This window comes from Stegastes partitus, unplaced genomic scaffold (genome assembly GCF_000690725.1).
Source record: "Stegastes partitus isolate 25-593 unplaced genomic scaffold, Stegastes_partitus-1.0.2 Scaffold581, whole genome shotgun sequence".
NCBI lineage: Eukaryota > Metazoa > Chordata > Actinopteri > Pomacentridae > Stegastes > Stegastes partitus.
The window spans coordinates 76,714-102,220 of record NW_007578312.1 but is presented as its reverse complement, the minus strand read 5'-3'; the positions used below and the strand labels follow the sequence as shown (position 1 = coordinate 102,220).

At 39.6% G+C, this 25,507-nt stretch overlaps 2 protein-coding genes and 1 long non-coding RNA gene across 4 annotated transcripts; 2 read left to right on the top strand and 1 right to left on the bottom strand.

The window, feature by feature from the left end:
* Positions 1-187: 187 nt before the first annotated feature.
* LOC103362538 (uncharacterized) lies at positions 188-25,236 on the top strand. 2 transcript variants are annotated; one of them, XR_520468.1, is made up of 3 exons: positions 188-207; positions 1,169-1,170; positions 24,987-25,236. It is a non-coding gene; the product is annotated as an uncharacterized LOC103362538 (long non-coding RNA). The 2 variants fall into 2 exon arrangements; XR_520467.1 differs by lacking the exons at positions 188-207; positions 1,169-1,170 and adding exons at positions 5,598-5,608; positions 20,475-20,479.
* Positions 4,101-4,719, top strand: LOC103362536 (cholecystokinin). Its single transcript, XM_008288917.1, has 2 exons — positions 4,101-4,347; positions 4,518-4,719. The coding sequence occupies exons 1-2, from the start codon at positions 4,101-4,103 to the stop codon at positions 4,592-4,594; spliced, it is 324 nt and encodes a 107-aa protein (XP_008287139.1). The 3' UTR covers positions 4,595-4,719.
* Positions 4,788-19,626, bottom strand: hap1 (huntingtin associated protein 1). The gene is made up of 14 exons (XM_008288918.1): positions 19,364-19,626; positions 14,493-14,569; positions 14,131-14,247; positions 13,940-14,034; positions 12,761-12,869; positions 12,487-12,565; positions 12,270-12,400; positions 12,102-12,176; positions 11,555-11,766; positions 9,326-9,544; positions 8,854-9,191; positions 8,022-8,210; positions 7,686-7,788; positions 4,788-6,448 (listed from the first exon to the last, which is right to left on the bottom strand). Exons 1-14 carry the CDS (start codon positions 19,551-19,553, stop codon positions 6,046-6,048), a joined length of 2,337 nt encoding a protein of 778 aa, XP_008287140.1. The 5' UTR covers positions 19,554-19,626; the 3' UTR covers positions 4,788-6,045.
* Positions 25,237-25,507: the final 271 nt, after the last annotated feature.

Here is a 25,507-nt window from a genome sequence, read left to right as displayed (position 1 = left end):
ACCTCATTCACATCCTGCTGAAAGAGGAGCAGGTTTAAATGGCAGAGATGCTTTAAAGAAAAAATATGGAAAAGAACATTTCACTGCAGGGGTTACTGTTGCAAGTGCTTGGTCTAGAATAACCAGCAGCTTTGCATATTTTGGTGTCACAGACTTGTTTAAGTACTGTTACATTAGTTTTATGTTATATACATATATATATATAAAGTCATTTATACAGTATTATTGCTGCTGATGCTGCCTTTCCTTGTCTTAGTACTTGTACTCTGTGCATCAAAGTTAGATTATATTCAGTGAAGTTAAATCTAATCTAATCTAAATCTTTAAAAAATGACTAGTTGTGCAACCTCAGAGTGGCTTTTGTTAGACTCTTAAATAAAACTCAGTAGGTTCTTTCTCTCATGCACACATTCACACATACCTTTAATTCTGCATCCAGAACCAGAGGATGAAACCCATGTGATGATGTAAAACAAAACATTAACTAAGGTATTATTTTGATCCAAGTGTATATTTAACCTAGCCTAACCCTAACAAGAGCCATTATATGTAGTAATTCATAATTTTCATTTAATCTACAGTACTTTTGACACTTTATACTACAGTTTGTTGTCTTTGTACTTCTACTCTCTGCAGCGACAAAAAGTTTAAAGTTAAAGATAAATCTAATCTAAACTGAATTTTAAAAATGACTGATTATGCAACCTTATAGTGGCTTTTGTTAAACTCCTAAATAACACAAATATTTACACAATACAAGTGTACACAACTTTATTCCTGCACCCAGAACCAAAGAATGCAACTTATGTGGGTGGCATACAATAAAATATTCTGCGAGGTATTACTTTAAACCACATATATTCGTATTTAACCTTGTTTCATTCTACAAAGCACCTACTAAGTCCAACAAAAGTCACTATATAAACTAATTTATAGATCGTTATCGAACTGTTAACTAATTTACACTGCATTTTGTCATCACTGTACTTATATTCTGTGCTATGACAGTAAAGTTAGAATGTTTTTGTTAGAATCTAATCTAAGTTTGACCTAAAAATAATTAATTATGTAACATTTTAGTGGCTTTTGTTGAACTCATAAATCAAAGTGCTTTGCAGTGTGAAGTGAGATCAACCTGTTCACCTGGTGGCAGCGGATAGGATTAAAGCAGTGGTTTTGGCATTGTTTTGTGTGTGTGTGTGTGTGTGTGTGTGTGTGTGTGTGTGTGTGTGTGTGTGTGTGGTTTCACTGTTGTACCTTCATGTGCATCAACAACAGCAAACAAATGCACAGCAGCTACTCTCTCTACATTTGTTTGTACTGCTGTCCTTCATCATCACTGTCATGTTCAAACTGCACCAAAGTCGTCCCACACATCTATACGTGTACGAACAGCTAGAACTCTACTTTGCATAATGCATAGACGTTAAGAGAATCTGGAAGAACAAGATTTGTTTTTAACCACAGCAAACCAGTTCTCTGTAACCCTTTCTTTAGAAAAGTTATTTGATATTTCTATCTACTCTGGCGAACCCATGGGAGCCAATGCTTGTTCTGTTGATCATTTAGGAGCTGTGTTTGTCCAAACCGCAGGCTCGCCTTTTCTAAGGAGCTTTATCTCACATGTGGTCAGGTTAAAAGTAAAGTGAGTGACAGAAGAATCTAAAAAATCTGCAGTGGAACACACCCAGTCAAGGAAATTGATAGATAACGCTTTGCACGCTATAGTTGCATCGCAGTGACTTTCACTTACATACGTGTTGCAGACAAACTCCATTCTACAAGGTTAGAATTTGTGTTTCTAATCTAAGGGATTTTTAGTTTTGTTTGAATGTGAAGCTTAAACATGATGGGATTATCATCAGTATCATCACATTCAACTCTTTCCCTTCTTTTTCTGCCTTAAAACAGAAGCACTGTTTTATATTTTCTCTAAATCATACTAATAAAATGACTTCAGCAACTCTCAACTTTGGACATATCCACAGAAACCTTTTTCAACTGATTTTCCTATGAAATATCTAGTTTAAGGTGACTTGCTTAATGTTTTCATCCACTTTGACTGTGATGAAGACACAGTGTTGAAGCTGCGAAGATCCTTTTTTAGCTAGAAGATGCTCAGAAAATCCTGTTTTAGGACATTAATAAAAAAAAAGTCAAACCAGCGCCTTCAACACTGATGATAATAAGGACCTTTCAGAGGTATTATTTAGACTAAATCTTTACAGTTAGACCAGGAATTTAAGCTGCACTGATGATAAAGTTTACTATTAATTTATATAAACTTTCACCAGCTGTTCAGGAATTCTGTAAGTTAGCACAAAGGTTCATTTATTCGTTTTCCTAAATTTGGAATACATTGAGACCATTTAGAGTGTAGCAGAGTAAAAAAAATAAAAGAAATAGGCACACAAATAAGAAGCATGGATAATAATAAATGAATAAAATGTAAATCTAAAATAAAATATCCATCCATCCATTATCTATACACCGCTTAATCCTCACTAGGGTCGCAGGGGGGCTGGAGTCTATCCCAGCCAACTTAGGGCGAAAGCAGGACACCCTGGACAGGTCACCAGTCTATCGCAGGGCTACACTTGGAGACAGACAACCAAGCATACTTACATTCACACCTTACGACAATTTAGAATCACCAATTAACCTCAACATGTTTTTGGATTTGTGGAAGGAAGCCGGAGAACCCAGACGCGAACCGGCAACCTTTTTGCTGCAAGGAAATAGTACAACCAACTGCGTCACCTTGCAGCCTCACTAAAATATCAAAAGGTAAAATATTAAAAGTGGCAAGTACAAAATGTCCCCATAATCCAGTACTGATAGAAAAGCTGTCTCATCAAGTGTCTTTCTGCAATTCAGTGGGAAACAAGAAACCATTTTTTGCGGTTGTCCACTTATGCATGATACAGCTCTGTCTGATTAGATGGGTGTGTACAAAGGTAGCCTGAGCAACAGGTTAAAGGAGAAAGCTGCCGGCAGAATGCGACATCTGGGTCCTCTATCAGATTTTTCCAGTGGGTGTGCCGCTCAAAATGTCAAATCACGGTCAGATCTGTGATTATCTTTGCACCACAGTATCGTTAAATGTAATGAACAAAAGTTGACATGTAACATTTCAGCAAACATTTCTCAGCTGCTCAGATTTTTGATGACAACCTGAGGGAGCGTCTGCACTTTCTGCTCTCTATTGTGTCAACATCACTGGTACTTGGTACACAATTGCTCACTGCTGACAGACAACACTTTCTCTGCCAGGTTGAAAATATTTGTGGTGTTTCTGCCTTACTAGCAGCAACAGATCGTCTGTGGATGCTGAGGAACTGGGCCACTTGAGAGAAAAAAAAAGATCTATAGAGCTGCTATGTAAACAGTGCTAATGTCATCCGAGCTCTGGTGTGTTTTTGCTAAAAGGGTTTTGTGTTTACATCACCTGGAAAGTACAGGTCAGAGCACAGTTTAATGACCATGAACTAGGGATTAAAGTGTGCAGATTTCACATTAGATTTATCAAGATTCAAGCTCTACTTTCTTTTAAGGACAGGTGAAAAACCATTAACTCATATTGTCTTAAAGCTAAGGATGTTTGCTACAAGTAAAGGTACATTTTTATTATGTCTATGTTGTGTATTTGGAATAGTTGAATCCCAAAGTGGCCTCATTGCACACAAGCTTCTTTGTGTTGGTTACAACAGGCCCTAAATGAGTATTGGATTTCTTATGTAAACACATTGACTTGTTTTATTGTCATTGCAGTGCCTTTCTACGTAAGTGTAAATCACAATAATGGACTTGTCGGTGTAGAGGTGTATCGTTTCCTTTTACGCACATCCTTCCGATGTATCCGTCTCCCAATCAATCCAGTGCTCTGTACTGTTATCAGTCTTTGATTTTAGGGCATATCACGTATAACAAACTCATGGTATAAAGAGACAGACCTGCTCAGAGTCACCAGAGTTGCACTGAAGGCATAACTCATCGCAGACTTCATCTACACAGGTACAGTAACTTTGTCATTTGGAGCAGCTGTGAGGGATTATGCGTGTGGTTTTAACAGAAATTGTTCCTTCTTTTTGCACACAGACATGTCAGGGAAACGTATTCTTGTTTTTGCACTGCTGGCTGCACTGCTGGTGTCTGGTTCAGCCTCCTCACCTGAACCCTCTGCATCCGGAGAAGCAAAGGAGGCGAAAATCCTACAGCGACTTCTAAACAGGCGGGAGATGATCAGAGGCTCAAAGCCGGCGCCTCAGACTCGGGTGGAGAGACGGCCGCACCTGTCGGAAGATGAACGCGAGATTATGACCAAACAAATAATGCAAGCAATCTCAGGTATGACTGGGCGTGAAAGTGTTTTGGTGTTTTGTTTCTGTCTGTTGCTGCTGCTGCTGCCACAAAAAAGCAAATAAATACATTTTAAAAAATTGATTTCCAAGGAAATTCCCTGACCTGTGCACTGAAGCCTTGTGTGTGTGATTCATGTAGGAATGGTTTGTTCACAGAGATGATGAACTCTGAATGCATGACGGATCGGGACTACCAGGGTTGGGTGGACTTCGGACGCCGGGATGCAGAATGAAGCAAAACCACGACAACAGCAGCATGGGAGCTCACATTTCCTGCTTTTTTTATCCAGATTTTATAAAAACTCAATGTCTTACTTCACCTGCAAGTTTGAAAATAAACTATTTTGCAGAATCATCACCACAGCGTGGATGTCTGTTGATTTCAGTGCGGTGATGATGACGGAGATTTACAGCCATTCAAACCTGTTCTGGATGGAAAGTTTTATTCACAGGTGGTACAATTTATACACACTGACATATACAGCTGTGATGCTAACACAAACTACAGCAAACAGTAGTGCAGAGAAACAGTGGTTTGGTTGATTTAAGTCAATTTAACACAAATTATTATAACCTGTGTTTATGATTTCTTCCCTTTTAAATCCACAGTATCCTATGCCTTTTTGTATTTTTGCTACAGTCGATCGTTCAGAAAGAAACATGCTGCTTAAATAGTTGACATTTCCTCTACTTGTATTTAATAAATACGAGAAATCATTTTAAATGCCCAGCACGATTATTTTTGCTCAAATTTAAATCCCAGCAGGTGTAAAAATTCCTGATGCTATGATATACAGATTTGTCCAAACAAAGATATTCAGTCAGACAGTGAGTTAGCACATATGTTGCTACAAAAACATCCCATTTACTGTCTTCGATGCAGCACAAGCAAACCTGATTTGGTTTTGGTGAAGGGTTTGGCTCAGAGTAAAGTTTACAAATTCAGAACTTTCAACAGCTCAGAGGTGATGCTGCAAGCGCTATGTGACATACAGCAGAGCAGACAGCCAAAGGAACATTATTATCATTATTCAGCTTGGTCGCTGTATCAGAAGTCTTTGCAGTGCTTCTTTATCAGTATGTTTGACTACCGTATATACAACATGCTTTTCTCAATGTAGCAGTGTATAAGCAGGAAGACCTGAAGTGTATTTAAGTGCATTTTCCTCAGTGTGGTAGAATTGGTTTGGTTTGTTGTTTCAACTAACTGTAATTTACTGCACACAATTTATTTTATATATATATATGTATATACTTTAAACAACACTGATGCTATTTACACATAGTGGCTGTTTCACTTTGGAAACTAAAAAAATAACAAGTGAGGAGGTTTTTAAAACCAGTGATGAGGAAAGCTGTAAAATGAAATCCACAAAACGCAGTATAAAAAGTTTTTTTTTCCCTTCTTGATGTTCCTTTTCTTGTGTGTAAAAAGAAGCAATGTGTGAGTCAAACAGATTGGTGATCAGGTTGCCGTCCTGAGATGACGATGTCTCACACGCAAACTAACAGTGAATGTGCATGAGTTCATAGAAAAAGGATAGTACTGTACACTACCAACAACTCAAAAGTATGGCTCTAACACATTCTGTGGCTTTTGTTTTCAAGACACGGGTGCTGTGGTGGGCCCTGAACTGCACATGGCTTAATGTAAAGTCACTGGGGTGAATAAACAGTGAGCACATCACACTTTAGGAGGATGTTTGATTGCTTCTCTGTCGTTGCCACCGCGGCCCATCATCCCCCAGGCTGCCACTCTGTGCAGCCCAAGACTCTGAAGCTTCTCCACCAAGTTCAAACTGAAAACGATCCTTCCTTCCTCTTTGTCCGAGACCGTTCCACCTTTGTCTTTTACTGTGGAACATGGGGGTGTCACACTGTGGCTGTAGTGCAGGTTGTGGTGGGGATGAGGAGAGGCTGAGATGCCGCGTTCTTGCAGCAGCTGCAGGAGTCCCAGTGATGAAGGGGTTAAATTTGTGGTGGTGGTGGTGGTCCGACCTCCCCGGCCAAAGTGCTGCTGGTGGGAAGTAGGTGAAACGTTCACGTGCTCACAGTTCCAACAAGATGGCAGGCCGAAAGAGTGAAGGCTGCTGACAAAAAAAAAAAAAGAAAAATTATTTAATCAGAGCAAAAAAAAAAAAAAAAACACCCAATGGCTGTATTTACACACACATACTTTCACACATAATTTAAAAAACAAGGCAGTGTTAAAAGTTTTGGTTAGTTCAGGTTGTCTTCACTATGAGATGAATAAACATGTTAGCGTGTCAGTGCTGATGAAACAAGACCTGGTGGTTTGCTGAGATGAAAACCTAAAAAAGGGACATAAAAATGTGTAGTGTAAAGGCCAACTCATGCTATCTGTGTCCGTGTGTGCAGCTTAACAAGCGTACCATTGCCGACAGCATGAATAGGCCTTAACAAATAAAGAATGTGGGGAGCACAAACAAGTGAGGGTCGATATAACAGCTTAAATGCTTTTAGTAAACAGTTAGTAGGTGAAGAAGGTGAAGACTTATATATACCAGAAGCACAGTGCATGGCTTTCTTTATAAAGCAGCAACTAATATTTAACCTTTCCCTGTGTTTAGCATTTATAAGCAATGTATTGACACTTGATAAATAGCTTATAGCACATTAAAACGTAATTGTACGTCAATACAAGTACATCTAACTATTTTTTTAAGTAATAAGGTCATTCATTTTTGTTTATATGGTAGTTCAGAATTTTTGACAAGTACAACAAACAGCAAACAACTACCTTACACTTTTAGAAACAATTCAATAAATGGTGTTTAAAACCAAATTCAACAATTCAATCTCATACTTTATTGAAAGAATTATTTTCAGGCAGGAAGCTCAAGCAAGACGTCATTTAGCTAAACAAACATGGTACTGTGTTTCTGTTGTTAATATTCAAGACATTATTTAGGCATTCAGAGAGCATCTGTAACACTGTGCTCTTACTTTGCCCTGAAGGCTCCTTCTAGAGTGGGAGAAAGAGCCTCGACAGATGTTTTCTGCCACTGAGGGTGTAAACAGCAGAAGTTAGGAGGAAGAAAGGTAGCAGGATTAAGAAGAAGCAATCTGGAATATGCACACTCACTTAATGAAAGTTACACTGTAAAGAAAAGCTTTGGGTTAATCAACTCCTTGAAGCAGTAACTCAGGTCAATCACATTAGTGCAAAGTCAAATTAAACATTATCCAAGATGGAAATTCACTTGGCACTGCTGTGAAAAAAATACAAGGACAACACAAAATACACATGAAAAAATACATTAAAAAAACAAAGGCAGATGCTTTCAGCATATGAATTCTTACCTAGTGGAGAAGGAGGGGATGAGAAGGGAGGGTTGAAGGACTTGGCAGGTGGTAATGGTATGTGTGGGAGAGGTCTGAGGGAGGTTGTGAGCCGACGGAGAGACTGTGAGGTCATGAAGGTAAAAGATGCATTAAACTACACATGAAGGAAAACACACACATCTAATGAGGCACTAAAGGAGCCAATGCAGATGGAAACAACACTAATTCTACACAGCAAATGGCACAAACACGTTGAACAATGAGGGGAGACACTAATAAACGTGGAATGTGATGAAGTAAATAGAAACGACAAAGGGAGTGAAACTGTGAGTACAGTGTGTTATCATGTCATACCCATTCCATGAGCTCCAGAAAGCTGTGACAGATCCGGTTCATCCTCCTCCAGGTCGTTCAGGCTGTAGACGTGCTGTATGTCGACCTCGAGCTCCCTGAAGTCTTTCGTCAGGACGCCCGGCCGTGGGTGCAGGATGCCTCCCAGGTTTGGTCTGGCCAGCTGCTGCCACTGGTGCAGAGTCACTGAGCCTGATGGTAAAGAGCCAGAGGGGACTGAAGCTGAAGTATGGGGTAATTAAATTCCAATAAATCAAAAATACCTAGAAAAAATTTACCACAGGTTGTATTTTTGTCATTACATTTGAATTTCATACTTTATCGATGTTTGTATTATGGTATTATTTTACACATTCTTCGTCAGTCTTGCCAAAAAAGCTAAAAAATTTTTTTTTTAAAATATTAGAAGAAATTTCTTACCAAAATGCTAAGTGTGTGAACACAAATCCTAAAAGAAGCTAAATGTATTTAATTCTCCACAGACCTAGAACTAAAACAATTTGAGCTAAACTACAATAACCAGTGGGGACTATGATTAAGTATGTATTCATTGATGGATGTTAATGTCAAATGTAGTTGCAAATTATTTGCTAGTTTTACTTTTACAATTAAGTAAAAAAATAATGTTTTCCTGTCTTTGCTATGCGAGTGTTTAATTTTTTCTTTTCCAGTGAAAACATCCTTTTTAAGAGCGTGGCAGCTTTCCATCTGAATTAGAGGCTAATTTCAACAATGATCAGCTTTCTTTGTCTTGGTTCAATTCTTCATTACGCTACAAAATCTGGAGTAGATTCCAAAATATTGGCAGAACACAACATAAAGCAGGAGTTTTTACCTTCCAGAGGCTTGACAATCTGCAGACGGTCGGGCAGGTAGGACCTGGATCCACTCGAGGAGCCACAGGAGTGTCGTGAGCTGCCATTGGAGTAGTTGGTGCCCGTCGATGCTGCTGGGCTGGAGACCAGGCTGTCGTTTGGTGTCAGGAAGCCACTGGAGCCCTCGCCCTCCTCGCAGTCTGCTGCCAAGGCACGGAGTTTACGTTCGCGCTCCACATCAAAGAAAGGCCGCTCAGAGGAGTGGTTCTGCTGGCGGGCAGAGAGGTTGCGCAGGGCAGCCTCGAGGTCTTGGCCTCCCGGTGTGCCTGGCTGACCAAGACGTTTTGGCCCACTAACACTACAAAGGGAAGACCCAATGATGTAGTTTTAATGTGGAGATCCTAAGGCTTCTAAAAAATTATTTTATATTATTACTACTATTATTATTGTTATTATTGGAATTTTCCACTTGATCGAATAATAGAAGGTCACCTGTTGTCTTCTTTTTGTGCATGATTGGAGCTGGGCTTGTCCTCCAAGGTAAGGCTGGCATTATCAGAGCCATAGTAGCTGGTTCTGGGGGTGCTGGTACAGCTGGAACGTGCAGACACTGGGCTGGAGCCTGGCAGCCCTGGAGAGTGGCACCGTGACCGCAACCTCCCAGCCTTGTTCACCACCTTCACTGTTTCAAACACTCGCCACGGGTGGTTCCTGCCAGGACAAACAAGGTTTTAGTGTCATCTCAATCACAGTTCATTATACATACTGCTAATACTGTTTTCTACAAGCTGTGGATGCACCAAAAATGCTGTATGTTTGACAGTCAAGCAGGATGTTGCAGTTGAAACTCACAAACTGTCAAAACCAAATTTTATCAGTCCAAATGTGTTTCAGTTCTTTTGCATCAATACAACTGTTTATGTAGACCAGTCAACTCCACAGCACTTTAGTCCCACTTATTGATTACTTTGCACCAATTAAATCCCTACATTTAAACTTTTTACAAAAGTTTGCTGCTATAAAAACTTTTAGTTCAGGGGCTGTTAAGTTATGAATTAAGTTATGTTGCTGTGTATATATGTGTTTATTTGTTTATTTAATTTTTCACCTGGTTCTTTATTTTACTAGCAGCAAGGGGGCAGTGCTGCCATTTTGAGTTGATATGTATGTCAGCTCAGGCCTGAAGGGAGAAGAAGGCTTCATTAGTGGGTCCTGGGAAGGTGTGTTCTCTTTTGTTTGCCGTTCATGCCAGTGCAGGGAGGAAGGTCAGAAATCTTCATTGTACTGATGACTGCAGAGACGCTACTGGTATGTATAGACAGTTTGAAGTGACTTTAAAGGATAAAATTGGAGTTTGTTATTTAATTCATGTTGTGTTAGGATGTTGGTTTCTGGACTTGGTTTATTTAATTAAGTAATACGAAGTATATGAAGTGTTTGCCAATCATTTTAATTTGGAATTATTAAAATGGAAAATTTAAATTATTGTTGATGGATTTATTGAATAATATGGGTTTGTGTTTTTTATTCTAAGGTTATCAACTAGCAAACACTCAGCTTGATTCCTTTCTGAAAAGATTAAATAAAAATGGAAAGTGAGTGGAGGTGACCAGCCTCCTCTGTTGTCTTCAATGGCGAGTCAAGTTCAGGCAGACAACTTAAGTTCAAAACCCAAATAACTCAACAGGGGCATCTTCCAATATCAGTTCGGTGGGTCACAAACTCCCTCAAACTGAATAGCCATGATGTTTTAAAGTTGTAGCACAATAAAGTTTTAGAGTCCATTAGTTTGACTTTACAGGCCTCCATCCAACCACTACTGATGGATGAACTTACTCAAGTTTAATTGGCAGTTGCTGGCCAACAAAAAAAACACAAAACCGTTGTCAGATTTTGGCTCAAATGCCACTAAATCCAGATTAGTATGTGGAGAAATAGAACTACAAAGACAGTTCTTAATTGTGAAAATTGCGTGTTTATGTTGGATGACAGTGTTTATATTGTTATGGCGCACAATTTGTATTCAACCTCAGCATTTTATGTTATTTTTTTCACAGCGAATTGCTGTGGATATTTACATCAGCTAAACAAATCACGTCAAAGAGTCATCCCCTAAAGCTACATTCAGCTTGGATTGTTGCCAGGTGCTGGTTTTTCACCGCCGGGGAAAAAAGTATCTAAACACCTCCAGGAATTTTTTTACACCTTGCCTGCAGCATAACCCGTTTTGTTGCTTTCAAGAGTTTGTCACAAATACATGTCTAGGCTAAAATATGACAACTATTTCCTTTTCAACCCTTCACAGAATAAAATGAGTTGTCAGAAATGCATGTGTTTAATGAAGGTTGACCTGCCTATCTATTAGCTATTAGAATTAAAGAGACTCTAGAGGACTGTGTCTTAGTTTCAGGCGTCATAAAGGCAGGAAGTGGAACTACCAGAACATGTAAGCACTTAATGCATAAAGTTAATGTTCTGGTGCTGAGCAAGTTCAATCCAGTCTCCTTAGTTTTCTGAACGATAAACTTCATGTAGCTACAGAAATCGTTAATAGAAATTCAAACACACGATTGCTTCCAAGCTTTTACACTGTAAACTAAACAATCTACAAGCAAAAAATCGGAGGACTCTGTAAAGATGAAAAAGTGACACATTAAGACCTGCACATAAACCACACAGTTACAACGTGGTAATATTTACTGTTACAGGGGACAGACTCACTTGTATTCGGAGGGAGCTGGGGTGTCCAGGCCTTTGCGGAAGGTGCCTTCTATTTCTGCTGCCAGAGAGTCCATGGGAAGGACGGAGGCCAGTGAAGTGTACCGCTGCACCGTGCTGTTGGGCAGGCTCTTGTTTCGCAGATTTTTAATGTCCTCTCTGGCCTCCTGCAGCATGTCTTCACACTGGGAATACTTGTCCTGCAAATCCTTGAGCTGCAGACAGGGGGAGGTAAATGAGTCAAACTGCAGAGCAAGAACAAAACACTGTCGCATACAGGAGGAGTTGAATATGTGATGCTGAGTTAAGCCTATGCACAGGTAGGTGTCAGGATACAGACATTTATTGGAAGTCATGTGGAGACTCTTAAAATCTTAACTGCACATTTTCTAAGGTTAAAAATAGGTGTCTGTAAACACCACAATCCTTCCTTCTGTGTCGCCACCATGACAGCTATTCAGCCATGCAGAAACAAAAACAAAACTGAGCTCAAGTATGAATGTGAAAACATCCTAATCCAACTCCAAATATAGTGCTGAGAGTGTCTTGCCTCTGATTTCAGCTTCAGCTGGCTCTCACGGGAGGCACTCAGCTGTTGGTTCACTTCCTCGTTCTCATGGGTCAGCTAAAAAGAGGAAAGAGTTATTATTAGTTTTAAGACAAGTATTTGATGTAAAATATAACAGAACTTGTGTGTATATGTGTGTGATTTCCTCACCCCTTTGCAACGAGCCTGTAGGTCAACAATCTGAGCGAGCAGTGAGCTGATCTCCTCCTGCTGTCGGAGAGAATCCTCAACCTTCCGTGCCAGCTCCTCTGACAGATCGACCACCTGCTTATTGACAGACGCTGAAACACACAAGTCCCATAAATGCACCTGCACCTGAGTTACAGTTACCCTGTATTCATTTAAAAAAAACAAACATAACACTTACAGAGCTCTTCCACACACACCATCATCAACTCCTGTTCTTGCTCCTCATAGTTAGACGTCTCTGTTGAGAGCTCCGTGGCCTGAAGAAACGACATCAATGTTAAATGTTTGCATTGTGTGAGTACAAACAGACAGCGTACTCTACTTCCTACTATCAAATAGAAGCACAAATGAAACCATAAAGAATGAAAATGTTTTTTAAGAGTCTTATTTTAGCGTATTTTATACAAAACAACAAATTTTTTCTTTCATTTCAATCTGAGGAAATTGTTTACCTCTAATCTCAGTTTGCGGTTCTCCTCTTCTAAACCCTTCAGTTTCTGCTGCAGGAAGTCGTAGTGGACGAAGTTGCTGAGAGAACTGCATGATTCATTCCTCTTGATTCTGCATAAAGAAAAAAAAAAAGCATTACCTTAAAATATACTATGAAATATTCACTCTTATGAATTTTAAACTCCAAAACAAATGCTTCTATACTCCTAAGCAAACAAAGACACAAGGCTGTTTAGCTTAAATTTATCACAAAGCTCACAAAAAAATTGTTAATTGGCTCAGATGTTAAGTCAAAAGACTGAGATTATATTTATTCCTAATTGGTTTATTGTATGTTTTTCCTAAATGCATTCCACTGATACACAAACTTCAACCTGTAGATAAATAAACACCCAGCCTGTTATTTTTAAAAATAGGTGATAATTAACAAGTATTAGACGGCCAGCAGCAGTGAAAATACCTCAAAAGGGATGATAATGATCAACTGCTGCTGGGGAGGAGTTTACTGGCATGCTTAGCTGGAAACGTTGAGAGGATCAGTGGACATGTGCTGACGTGTGTTTAGTCACACACAATTTCACTGTAGTGAGCAACAGTGTAAAGCACAATTCTTCATAGTGAGCATTTAGAATAATTTTATCTCTTATTTCTCTATTTTTCTATTGTTTTTAAAGAATGTTCTTTTAAAATGTCTCATTGTTATTGCACAGCCTTGAAAAACAGTCACTTTGCATTTTACTGCACATAACCTATGAGCATATGACAATAAAAACTTTTGAATTTTGAATCATAAACATCGATAAACACATCTTATATATCATTTAAGAGAAGCATGAGGGCTTTTGAATTACTTTAGGGTAGCATTTGTGCTTACCTGAAGCATTAATTACAGATTTTTCATAAGGGACATGGATAAAGCACACCTTGTCTGATGCTCGGAAATGTTCTATTATGCTCATATTGACAAGTTTTAATCAATAAAAATTGCAATTAAATTGATTTGCTTTTATAATTTCTGTCTACTTGTAGAATAGCAAAGCTTACTTGTTTTTAAAGAAATCATCATAGACTAAGCCACAGATGTACCCTTTTTTTGACATAAACTTATAAATAAACTGTATGCTTTCATGCTGCTTAATCCAGTGGCAGGTAGGTGTGTACATGTATGTGTTTGCACTTACGGTGATTGCGATTGAGCGTTCTCGATCTCCTCGGTGCTTGCATAGAACTGAAGGAGGTCGTCTCGCATCGAGAGCTCATGGCGAAGCTGAGCGATCTAGAAAAATAAGTCATGATCACTTGAGCTCGGCAGATTGTGACACAACAAAGATCAAGAATTACACTCGTCACAAAAACTGTGTATTGTTTATACCTCTTCATTTGCAATTTCAAGCTGTTCATCCAGCATTTCATTGCGTGCTGTTACTTCTTGGTTTTGCTTCAGGAGAGACTGACCAATCCGCGCTGCCAACTCTAGATCCCGCTCTTTCTGCACAGACATGAATAAATACAGGTAGTCTCATTATTTGAGTTTTGCAGTTGCATAATCATGGTTTAAAATCAGGAAATCACTTTTTAATTTTATTTATTTTTTAATCCGGTTTCAGAAACTTTCATCTGATCACACTGATGGAAACAAGAGTGCTGAAAATGGTGACAAATTGCGATGGTCTGTGAGGCAGATAAATTTAAACCTTTTTAGTCCCGTTCATCTGCTGTGCGTCTCTCTCTTACCTCCTCAAGCAGGTGGGTGACTGCCTTAATGTCATGATATGTCTTGGTGACCTGGCCAACTCTGTCTGAGCACAACACTGAGGGAGGAGGAAGAGAGGGATTTAATGAATGGAGGAGGAAGACACAAAGGGAATAGCAACAAGGCTTGATAACTTATGATAGGACGGTGGTTACAAACAACAATAACAAGCCAGTTGGAATGTTTCATTTATTATTTGTAACTCATCTCTTCTTGTTTCTATATCTCAGAAAGCTACTCAGTGACCTACTGTTACTACAATATATAAAAACAGACCATTTTTACTTACAAGAGATGAAGGGACTGACATCTTGTTGACTTATTTATATAATAAATAAATTATGCCGTATCTGTACATATCAATATGTAAATTTATCAAGCCTCTTTATTATACCATTATTATATTATCATTGTTAGCAGTATTGTACTTTTGTAACTTTTGTTCTGCTTGTTTCATGCCTCATCTTTATCTAGCTGCTGTAACGTAAATTTCTCAGATGAGGGATCAATAAACTTTTATCTAATTTTATCTGATATTGCTGTCTCTTATTGGTTAGTGCACTGTCAAGATATCACTTGTCTGTTAAGTTTCTGGATCCGATGAAAATGGATTTATGTGCTTAAAAAATAGCATTATTCATAGATTATAAACGAGTGAAGAAAGAGAGACTTCCATCATAAATACGTACTTGTCACACAATTAACATTTAATATAACCTGTAACAACATGGCCAGACTAAAAAGCATGTTACTGTCTTTGAGTTTCCTGAGCGACAGACCACAACATCTCCATGTGGTCACCCAGACAGCTATCCTCTTAGCTTGATCCCTTTTAGCCCAGATAAGACACCAATAAAGACCTCGTTCTCCTGGATACCAATATAGCTCAGTGGGAGAGGCTGCCAGGGCTGAATTGACAGTGTTCACCCCAGAAGGATATGTACAGCATGGGAGGGATAACAGTGACTGGCTATTGACCTGTAACTTTGTTTACATCCTGGACAACCAAGTGGGCACAAACAAACCAAAGTCAGTAAGGCTAAAAGGGTGCAGAAGACCAATTAGCCAGGACAGTTGAGACGGATCTGACGTTGACATGGTCACCAGTGTACTTGACGTCCTTTCTAATTTGTTAATAACCTTAAATTCATTGGAAATTCAAAGGTTATTATTTTGATTGACAGAGCCTTATGTTCTAAACATTTCGAGGCAGATGGCCGTCTTCCCTGAGCTTGGTTCTACCGGAGGTTTTTTTCCCCCCCTCCCTCTGGGGGAGGTTTTGGTTCCTTCCCACCGTTGCCAACCGCTTGCTCAGAGGAAGTCCAAAGGCTACTTTGGATTGTTGGGTTCTCTGTTTAAATTTGTAAGGTCTATACCTTACTATGTTAAGCGCTGTGTGATAGCATGTGTTGTAAACTGCGCTATACAAATAAAATTGAATTGAATTGAATTAAAATTTACCAAACACAGTAAATTCTATGGTGTGTTTAAATTGTCTGTTTTTTTTGTTTTGTTTTTTTTTGCAAGCCTTCCTGTTTAGTGGCACAGATCAATCACATAAATCGCCTACAAAATTTTAACAACAGTTTGAATCTGTTTAAAGATGTACAGAATTAGCCTGAACCAGTGTACAATGCTGAATGAGCCTAAACACTTCTAAACAAAACCCGTTGTGTAATCCTACTTCAGTCAGAAGCTTAGCCAAACTAAAGAGATGGGAAGTTGCCCTATAGCAAAGTAATTAGATTAAGGACCTTGCATTTGGCCTGGAAACAGAGTGACTGGATAGCTGTATCAGCATCCAATCAGTCTAATGGACAGAAGTAACGTATACTGACCATGACTTATATAACATAAATCAAGTTTGTAGCAGTCTGAGGGGATTTACTGTTAGATGGATGCTGTGTTTCATCTTTACTAAGTAGATTAACACAAATGTAGTAACAAAAATGTTTCACAAGTGTGAAGCAGTTTAATGAGACAAAAATTATCCAAAAGATTTTGCAAGACATCTTTTGTCAGGAGGAGAGCAGACAGGAATATCATCATGCATCAAAATCACTCTCACAAAGTGATGACAAATGACATTGGGAACCCTGTGAATATAATTTTAGTGGTCACTGCTGGCTATATAACATGGCAGGTTCTCATGTTTCTCTCAAGGATACTGCAGCAGGGTGAATGCACTTGAATACTCAGTCTCCCTTAGAAGGACGAATCTAACGCTGTCGGCCGAGTAAGTCAGGCCACGAATACTGTCTGATTTATCAAATTCTAAAAACAAAATACAATATCTCTGAGATCTGACTGCGATCAAATAAACTCCAGTGCTCAAAAAAATGTATTTAAATTAATATTATTCATTACAGTGATGAAAACAACAATATAAAACGTACTTTTATACATTAAATCCCTTAAACATTCAAACCAACAAGAGAGTAAAGATGTTGATTTCTGACATCAAAATCGTACTATCTGGTAATTATCTTTGATTAAATTTCTATGAATCAGGAAGTTCAGTAAACAATAATCATAATTAACAGTAAACTAGTTCCTGAGCTGTGCATAATTATGGTCATATAGTCCTTCTGTGTAATAATCAAAATACATTCTATACTCGACTTAAGGCCCTCAGGTCATATCAGAGTCATGACAGAATGCCAGCTGACCTTTTTCAAATTAAAAATGAAAATACAATGACTCACATTAAGATTTTTTTTTTTTTGAGATTGTGCATGTTAAAAAAAAAAAAAAAAAAAAGTCTTTTAGCTGTTACTGTTTATTTGAAAACAAATAATTTCAAAGAAAGATGAGCTATGGTCCTCTTAATGTTAATCCGTTTTATCTGGCCAAAGCAAGCTGAGCCTCCCTGCTATAAATTAACAAAGGTTAATCAGGTGATTGTCCAGCTTCCTTAAATCCTACTGTACTGAAAGATTCATTCAAATGTCGTCAACAGTGCAGCCAAATGATAGTAATATTAATAATTAAACACATTTAATAAGCCTATAACATCAATGTATTCCTGCATCAGGAATATTAACTTCTCATTTTTTCCTACATATTATACTATTTTAAATGACAGTTAATGAAGGGTGATTTAAAATGCTTCATTTATTAAATGGCTTATTTGTACTTAAATGAATGAGTCCTATCCTTCATCCTGCAGCAAGCATTTTAACTGTACATCTATCCAAGCCCACCAGCCAAGACACCTGATCTATTTCCTCTTGACCTGACTGTTAAAGCCCAGAGAAGATCAAGGAAAGAGGTTTCACTATGCCAGCAAGAGGTTTTAGGGTCTAGGTTGAGCTAAATCCAGACAGGTACAATGAACTGCTAGCCTAATACTGTTCCAATGGATAAACCTTGCTGACTTAGGTATACTTATGACGTCTGTTGTGTTGTGGGGATCAAACGGGCATGGATGAGCTCCATGAATAGGATTCAGATTGATCTGTTCTGAAGCTGCACACTTGGCAAGTTTGGCAGGAGTGCATAAATGTTTGAATATTTCAGTCTTCAGTGTCAACAGACTTTACAGTGGTAATGGTTAAAAAAAAAAAAGCTACTTTAACGACAAATATGGACTTAAAATAACATTTGGATTTTTCTTAGCTTAAAATCCTGGCATGAGAAGACACATGCACAGAATGTGCAGCATAAGCATCTGCGAACATAAAATACAAGGCCAGAAATCCAGAGCGTCTCATTTTTCTGGAGAGGTGCCCATGTCGCATGAATAATGCGACATGGGCATGTGCCAGCCACATACCCATTCAGACAAAGAACGCCCCATACAGAGAAGGCATAAAGGAGACTCCCTGCTCACATTAAACCCAAAAGATCAGAGTATGCATCTTTATAATCAAAACTCATACATTTATTTAAAAAATACTGCAAAAAGTCTATAGTGTGCCAAGAAACCTGGTCCAGAGAAGAAGCCAACACCATTAAATTATCATACGTATATAAAAACACCATTTTTGACACATTTAAATGTAAAGTGTAACGTTACTCGAGGCATTTAAGTAAAAGCATAGACACCTTAAATTACTGAACTGGGCCAGCTGCATAGTTAATGTACCTGCAGTTCTTGTCCCACAAAACCCCAACCTTTTGCTAGGAATGAAAACCACAACCAGTCTCATTGGACCAATTTTAAAGCACAATTTTCCTTCTAAAATGTATTAAACTAACTAAGAATTTTGAAAAAAATAAAATAAAAATAAAAAAAGGAAAAAGAAAATCAAATTTGGGACATTAAAATGCAATTTGACAATTCCATTGCACTGACCTCCGTATAATACAGACAACAACAGAAATTCTAAATTATGCCATTTACAACTGCTAACATGGACACACGGCTTCATTATGCCGCTGCAGCGCGTGTGGACACAAGCACAAGCATACACAAACTCAGTGACCTTCACCACACTAAGAAGAAACAATCAAGCTGAATATATTTACTAAACTTTACATGTCTTGAAGCACTTTGTCTTAAATGAATCTTAGGACAAGTGCTGCAAAAACAATCATTTTAGTGGATGCTAATCTTCATTTGTATGCATTGTCAATGACATCACTGCAGCCTGCAGCATATGCAGGACACTATTAAGTATTAAAGCGCTTAGATAACAGAGACCTAGAGAATGCAATGTACCACAGAGCACAGCAGGCAGCATTACTGAAGGTTATTTGGGCAGAATGAGCACATCGACAATGACCCTCCTTACTTCTTGCTATACTTTACTATTACATTTTCTTAAGTATCTTGTCTGAGCAAGCAGATCACCAATCAGTCGCCTGCCATTTCTTATTCCCTGTCACATCACACACTGCCTCATCTCACCTTGTGTCACCTCCCTGCAAAGTCTGTCATTGTTGTTATTGTTATTGCTGTTGTGGCATTTCTTCTCCTCCTCCACTATTTCATCGCCTAGACTGGATGCACTCTTGTCCTCTTCCTCCTCCTCAGACGATGAGGAGCTCCACACCTCCATGGTGACTGATGAAAAACTGCTCTCCGTGTCTCTGTCCATGGGTTAAATCCCTTGTCCTTCTGGTTCTACTGTGTGCCGGATGTGCTGTGACACACCAGTTTTGTCTCTGGCATGATTCTGCTAGCTTGTGTGTTTTGGTAAACAGTATCCACTAGTCTACGTGAGTGGGTGTATACACTTGTGTGTGCAGGAGAATCTGAGCTGCTCAGTGTTAATATATAATCCCTCAGACTGTAAAGCCATCTGTCGTCATGCCTGCCTCCGTTCACCTGGCCACGTTGGACTACCGGGTAAGAAAAGAGGAGAGGAGGAGGAGGAGGGGTAAAGGCGGAAACAATACCTAAACCATTAACCATAAAAGCTGATGCTATGCATGCTGACTGAGTCCAATCACTGTAAGACGTGCAAGATGTGCCTATAAGTGAAAAAACAATTTAGGGTGAGAGAACTGATGCAGTCTAAAAGGATGCTGCACAAAGCCAACCCACCCCTGAGAACAGGGGGAGATGGTAGGTTCCGCCCATGTCAACGGCTGCTCTTTTCTCCACGCATACATAACAGCAGATAGAGAGGGAGCTCTGCGTAAGACTGGTGCAGACAGAGCCACACCCACACAGGCCTGATAGAGGCAACAGTGTATAGACAAAGATCAAGTCAATGCTCCCACGAATAATTACTGCCAAAATAAATGCCTTACTGGGGGCAATTCCTATACATTTTTGTAATTAAAAATGAATTCACATGAATGGAGCTGCTGTCTATAACTGGAAAGTAACAATATTCTAATTGTCTGTAATTTTAGGGCAACCTAATAACAAAGATACCATCAGGCTTAAAGAATTTCCAGTGAATTTTACAGTCAAGTTTTATGTGTTGCCATAACCCACAGTCATTCTACACTCTGTCATCATATTCACCTTTCAGTCTGACCGACCTGTACCCTCGCATTTGGTACCCCAGACACAGCAGTATCTTCTAATCAAATATTAACATCCTCATTAATTTTTCACCCACAAACCGACTCTTTGCAGGTCAAACGCTGCACGCAAGAGACAGCAGAGATACAACTTTCGCAGTGTGCCATTCTATTTCTTGTCTTTGCGAGCATTTGTTAGTCTGTGCAGAGGTAGACCTTTGAAAGCGTAGGGGCTACATGCAAATCCTCATCTGGAGGAGTGGTTCAACCCTTACAAGGCAACAACACAATGTTATAATAACAAAGGGCTGCAAGAGAAATAGATGGTTATAAAGAAATAATGTTTTAAGGACTTTGGCCACAACAGCAAATAAAGGCGTGATAAGTGCTTTATCATAGCTATCAAACAGGAACAAAATCAAAGCTAATCCAGCACCATCAGTTAAGGTTCTTCAGAAATCATATCACCTAAACTATGAAGTCAAACATTAACAGCTACAGAGTTAACGATTAACAATCGTTAACTCTGTAGCCCTTTGTTACAAAAACATGGACAATTATGCACAGTTTACGCAAAACATTGATTGATTCAGGCAACAACTCAAAAACTAGTACAACTAGTTACTCTATTATATGATTGTTTGCTAAGAACTATTTCACACGTACAAGACTCTGCAAACAGACAGCTGATATCACTGATATGTATTTATGAGTGGGAACACCTGCAAAGGTCATTTGCCACCTTGTCTTGGCTCATGGCTTTTATAGAAATAGAGTCCCGCACAACATGTGAGCTGCAAGGTGGTGCAGCTGGTCAGTACTGTTGCCTTGCAGCAAGAAAGTTGCCGGTTCGCATCCCGGTGGGGGCAGTGGGATCTTTTTGCATGGAGTTTGTATGTTCTCCCCATGCGGCGTGGGTTCTTTCCAGGTTCTCCGACTTCCTCCCACACAGTCCAAAAACATGTTGAGGTTAATTGGTGATTCTAAATTGTCGCAAGGTGTGAATGTGAGTGTGCTTGGTTGTCTGTCTCTAAGTGTAGCCCTGTGATAGACTAGCGACCTGTCCAGGCTGTCCCCTGCCTTCGCCCTAAGTCGGCTGGGATAGGCTCCAGCCCCTCTGCGACCCTAGTGAGGATTAAGCGTTGTATAGATAATGGATGGATGGACAGCAATCATGTGAACTAATACATAAACAATCAATATCTATTGGAGATCACAGATGCAGGACAAAGTCTCTTTAAAATCAGAGATGTGAGCACCCTTTACTGCGCCGCCTGTCTGAGTTGCTTTGTAGGTGTTACACATGTACTACTTGTTGAGGATTAGTGGTTTTGCAGATTATGAATGTTGTTGAATAAGTCCCACTACTGTGGTATCATCAGCAAACTTGATGATTTGGATCCCCTCAAGTGTGGCTGCACAGTTGTGTGTTAGCAGTGTAAACAACAGTGGACTGAGTACACAGCCTTGAGGAGATCCAGTGCTCAGTGTGATGGAGTTGGAGATTTTCCTTCTGATTCAGACAGACTCGGGTCTTTCGGTTTGAAAGTCCAGGACCCAGAGATGTGGCAGTATCCAGGCCGAGTAGGAGGATTTTCTCTATTAGTCTCTGGGGGATGATTGTATTAAAGCTGATGAGCTGAAATCAATGTACAGGATTCTAGCGTAGGTGTCTTTATTTTCCAGGTAGGTGATGACTGAGTGCAAGGTAGTGGATATTGCATCCTCTGTGGAGTGGTTGGGACGGTAAGCGAACTGAAGGGGGGTCAAGCGATGCAGGAATGCTGGCTGTGATGTGTGGTTTGACGAGCCATTCAGAACACTTCATCACAATTGGTGTCAGTGTGATCGAGTGTTAGTCATTCAGACAGGCTGCAACTGATTTCTTTGCCACTGAATTTTTGAAGCATCTGGGGACTATGGCCTGACTGAGGGAGATGTTGAAAATGTCAGTCAGCACATCTGCCAGCTTGTCAGCGCAGACTCTGAGCAAACGTCCCGGGATGTTGTCCGGTCCTGTTGCTTTTCGTGGGTTGACCCTGGCTAGGGTCCTCCGTGTGTCTGCTGCGCTGATGGTGAAAGCTGGCCTGACAGATGAAGGAGAAGGACCAGCCCTCTCTCTGATTGTCAATGCTTCAAAGCGCACACAGAAGTTGTTGAGCCTGTCTGGAAGAGAAGTGCCATCGTTGTCGACCCCCTGCCTGGTCTTGTAGTCCGTCAGTGCCTGGACTCCCTGCCACATCCATCTGGTGTTTCCTGTGTCACAGAGGTGTTCCTGGATTTTCTCTGCATAGACGCGTTTCGCAGCCTTGATCCCTTTCGAGAGCTCAGATCTGGCTGACTAAGGAGCAGTCCTGTCTCCCACCCTGAAGGCTGCACCACGGGCCATCAGCAGCAAGCGCACCTCTGCGGCTATCCAGGGTTTTTTTTACATCCAGGTAGACATTATCAGAAAAAAAACTCTTACCTGATAAACGCTACATTATGTTACTAGTTACAAATAGCGTTGAACAATGAATCAATTTTAAATCAAAATCGCAATTTGAATAATGCATTCGGCAAATCGCAAAGACTGCAGTTTAGGATATACAATGTGCAGTGTCTGATCCGAGGTTTAAAGCACTGTGTTGATAGGTAAAAAATAGTGTGACAGTCAAGCAAATGAGATGCACAATGTGAAGTGCTTTGGAAACTAAGGTTAAAAAAGGCACTATTTAAATATGAACCATTTACAATTACCAATACCTTTGGTCTTTTTATCTATTAGTAATATAGAAATACAAAGTTCTATTGAATGATAACTTTGGAGCAACTGCACCATAAGGACTGGAAATGGTACAGTGGGGGAAGCAGTAACCAGTGGTAAAGTGCTATGAGATGACTTGTTGTTGTAAATATGCGCTATACAAATAAAATTGAATTGAATTGAATTGAATTAAACAACAGTGACCAACAACACCGTATGCTACCTGCCAAAAAGAGTCAAAACACTGTAGACTGGCACACTTGGCACAATGTGCATGGATCAGGTTTGTCTGTCCCGTTCCTGATAGCAACATGCGGCTTGGCATCAGCAAGGTTCAGCTTATTAAGCAATATGAGGACACTAACATACATCTTAGAAAATCCTATTACTCTAAGCTGAGGTCTCCAGAAGAAGAAGATACCTAGGAGGTTAAGGCCCTAGCATTTATTTGTTCAATTTTGCACAGTAGGCATAAAAAATTCATTCATTCATTCATTCATTCATTCATTCATTCATTAAAAACAAAAAACTTGGTAAGTGCAAGTTCAGTACAAGACATATAGAAAAATGTGGATTCTGGTAGGAGAGAACAGAACTGTCTGCTACAAGCATACAAGAAATGCAAAACTATTCCTGAACCTTTTGCAAATATTACTACAACATAAACACAGCAGTAATTTACATATTTGGCTTGTCTGACTATTCTGTTGTGAAGTGAGGCTCTTCAACTTTAACTCTCAGCTCAGTTAAATATTACATACTGCAAACGGAGCAGAATTTCTAAGACTCACTAAATCTAAGGGCAGATCAAGACGTTTTAGGATGGTCAACAAAGACGCTAAAAATGATCACTTATGCCTTACAGTAGTTAAAAGTCTGGACTCACACAACTTAAAAGTCTAAACTCTTCCTGTGTTGCTGCAGCAACTGAAATGCCAACATTGTCATCATGATGTCAGAGTGACCAAAAGGATACAATGTCTGCAGAGCTCTAGCTCAGACCACTTAGGAAGCCAAGTGACGACAGCTTAATAGGCTTGGTGATATTTGACATCTGTGACTCACAAATGTGGTATTTAAACCAGGAAGTATGTGCGGAGGAGAGCGGCGGGATAAGATAAGTGTCCATGTTAGAAACACACACACAAACAAAGTTCATTTTTAGTTGCTACACTGAGAATTAAGGAATTCTAAATATATATAAAATATTTCACATCAATGGCCAAAAAGTAATTTGGGGAACATGAAGTGGGGCTTAATGCCACAGAGCCCGACACTGGCAATTCCATGTGTGCAGACTACACAGCATGTTAAGTGGAAATAAATAAAGCACTACAATCAAGTGATAAAATCAAGTACTCACAGAAGTACTTGAGCGTCTCTTCAATCTGCTCATGTGTGAGTCCCAGTACGACTTCTCGTGGCAGCAGAGGGGTGTGCAGCCAGTCGTCACTGTCATATCCAAACACAGTGTCTGCTCGGAGAGTGTAGTTGGGTAGTCCCTCTGAAAGGAGGCTCACTATCTCCAGCTCTGGCAGGTCTGAACAGAGGTCTGAGTGCAGGAAGAGTTTGTGTGTACACGTGTTTGTGTTTTGTATAAAGATAAAAGAGTGTATAAGTTTGTGTAGGAGAAAAGACAAACAAAGAGAAAGAAAACAGCACTTCAAGAACCACAGTGAGGCTAATATGTCACCTGCAAGGACACACTGCCCTCTACTGATAAATCTATCAAGATACAATACACTCCATAAAAGTGTCCACTATGAATGGAGATTGAATATGCACACATATAAACCCTCTGAATCTCAAGTACACTATATTGCCAAAATTATTCGCTCACCTGCCTTGACTCACATATGAACTTAAGTGACATTGCATTCTTGATCCATAGGGTTTAATATGACGTTGGTCTACCCTTTGCAGCGATAACAGCTTCAACTCTTCTGGGAAGGCTGTCCACAAGGTTTAGGAGTGTGTTTATGGGAATTTTTGACCTTTCTTCCAGAAACGCATTTGTGAGGTCACACACTGATGTTGGACGAGAAGGCCTGGCTCTCAGTCTCCGCTCTAATTCATCCCAAAGGTGTTCTATCAGGTTGAGGTCAGGACTCTGTGCAGGCCAGTCAAGTTCTCCCACACCAAACTCTCTCATTCATGTCTTTATGGACCTTGTTTGTGCACTGGTACACAGTCATGCTGGAAGAGGAAGGGGCTAACTCCAAACTGTTCCCACGAAGTTGGGAGCATGGAATTGTCCAAAATATCTTGGTATGCTGAAGCATTCAGAGTTCCTTTCACTGGAACTAAGGGGCCAAGCCCAGCTCCTGATAA

Coding starts and splice junctions, on each gene's coding strand:
- hap1 (XM_008288918.1), bottom strand. CDS start 19,553: ATGGACAGAGACACGGAGAGCAGTTTTTCATCAGTCACCATGGAGGTG. Junction 14,570..19,363: donor TTGCAGGGAGGTGACACAAG/GTGAGATGAGGC, acceptor CTCCTCCCTCAG/TGTTGTGCTCAGACAGAGTT. Junction 7,789..8,021: donor TTCTGGAGCTCATGGAATGG/GTATGACATGAT, acceptor ATGACCTCACAG/TCTCTCCGTCGGCTCACAAC.
- LOC103362536 (XM_008288917.1), top strand. CDS start 4,101: ATGTCAGGGAAACGTATTCTTGTTTTTGCACTGCTGGCTGCACTGCTG. Junction 4,348..4,517: donor AATAATGCAAGCAATCTCAG/GTATGACTGGGC, acceptor GTTTGTTCACAG/AGATGATGAACTCTGAATGC.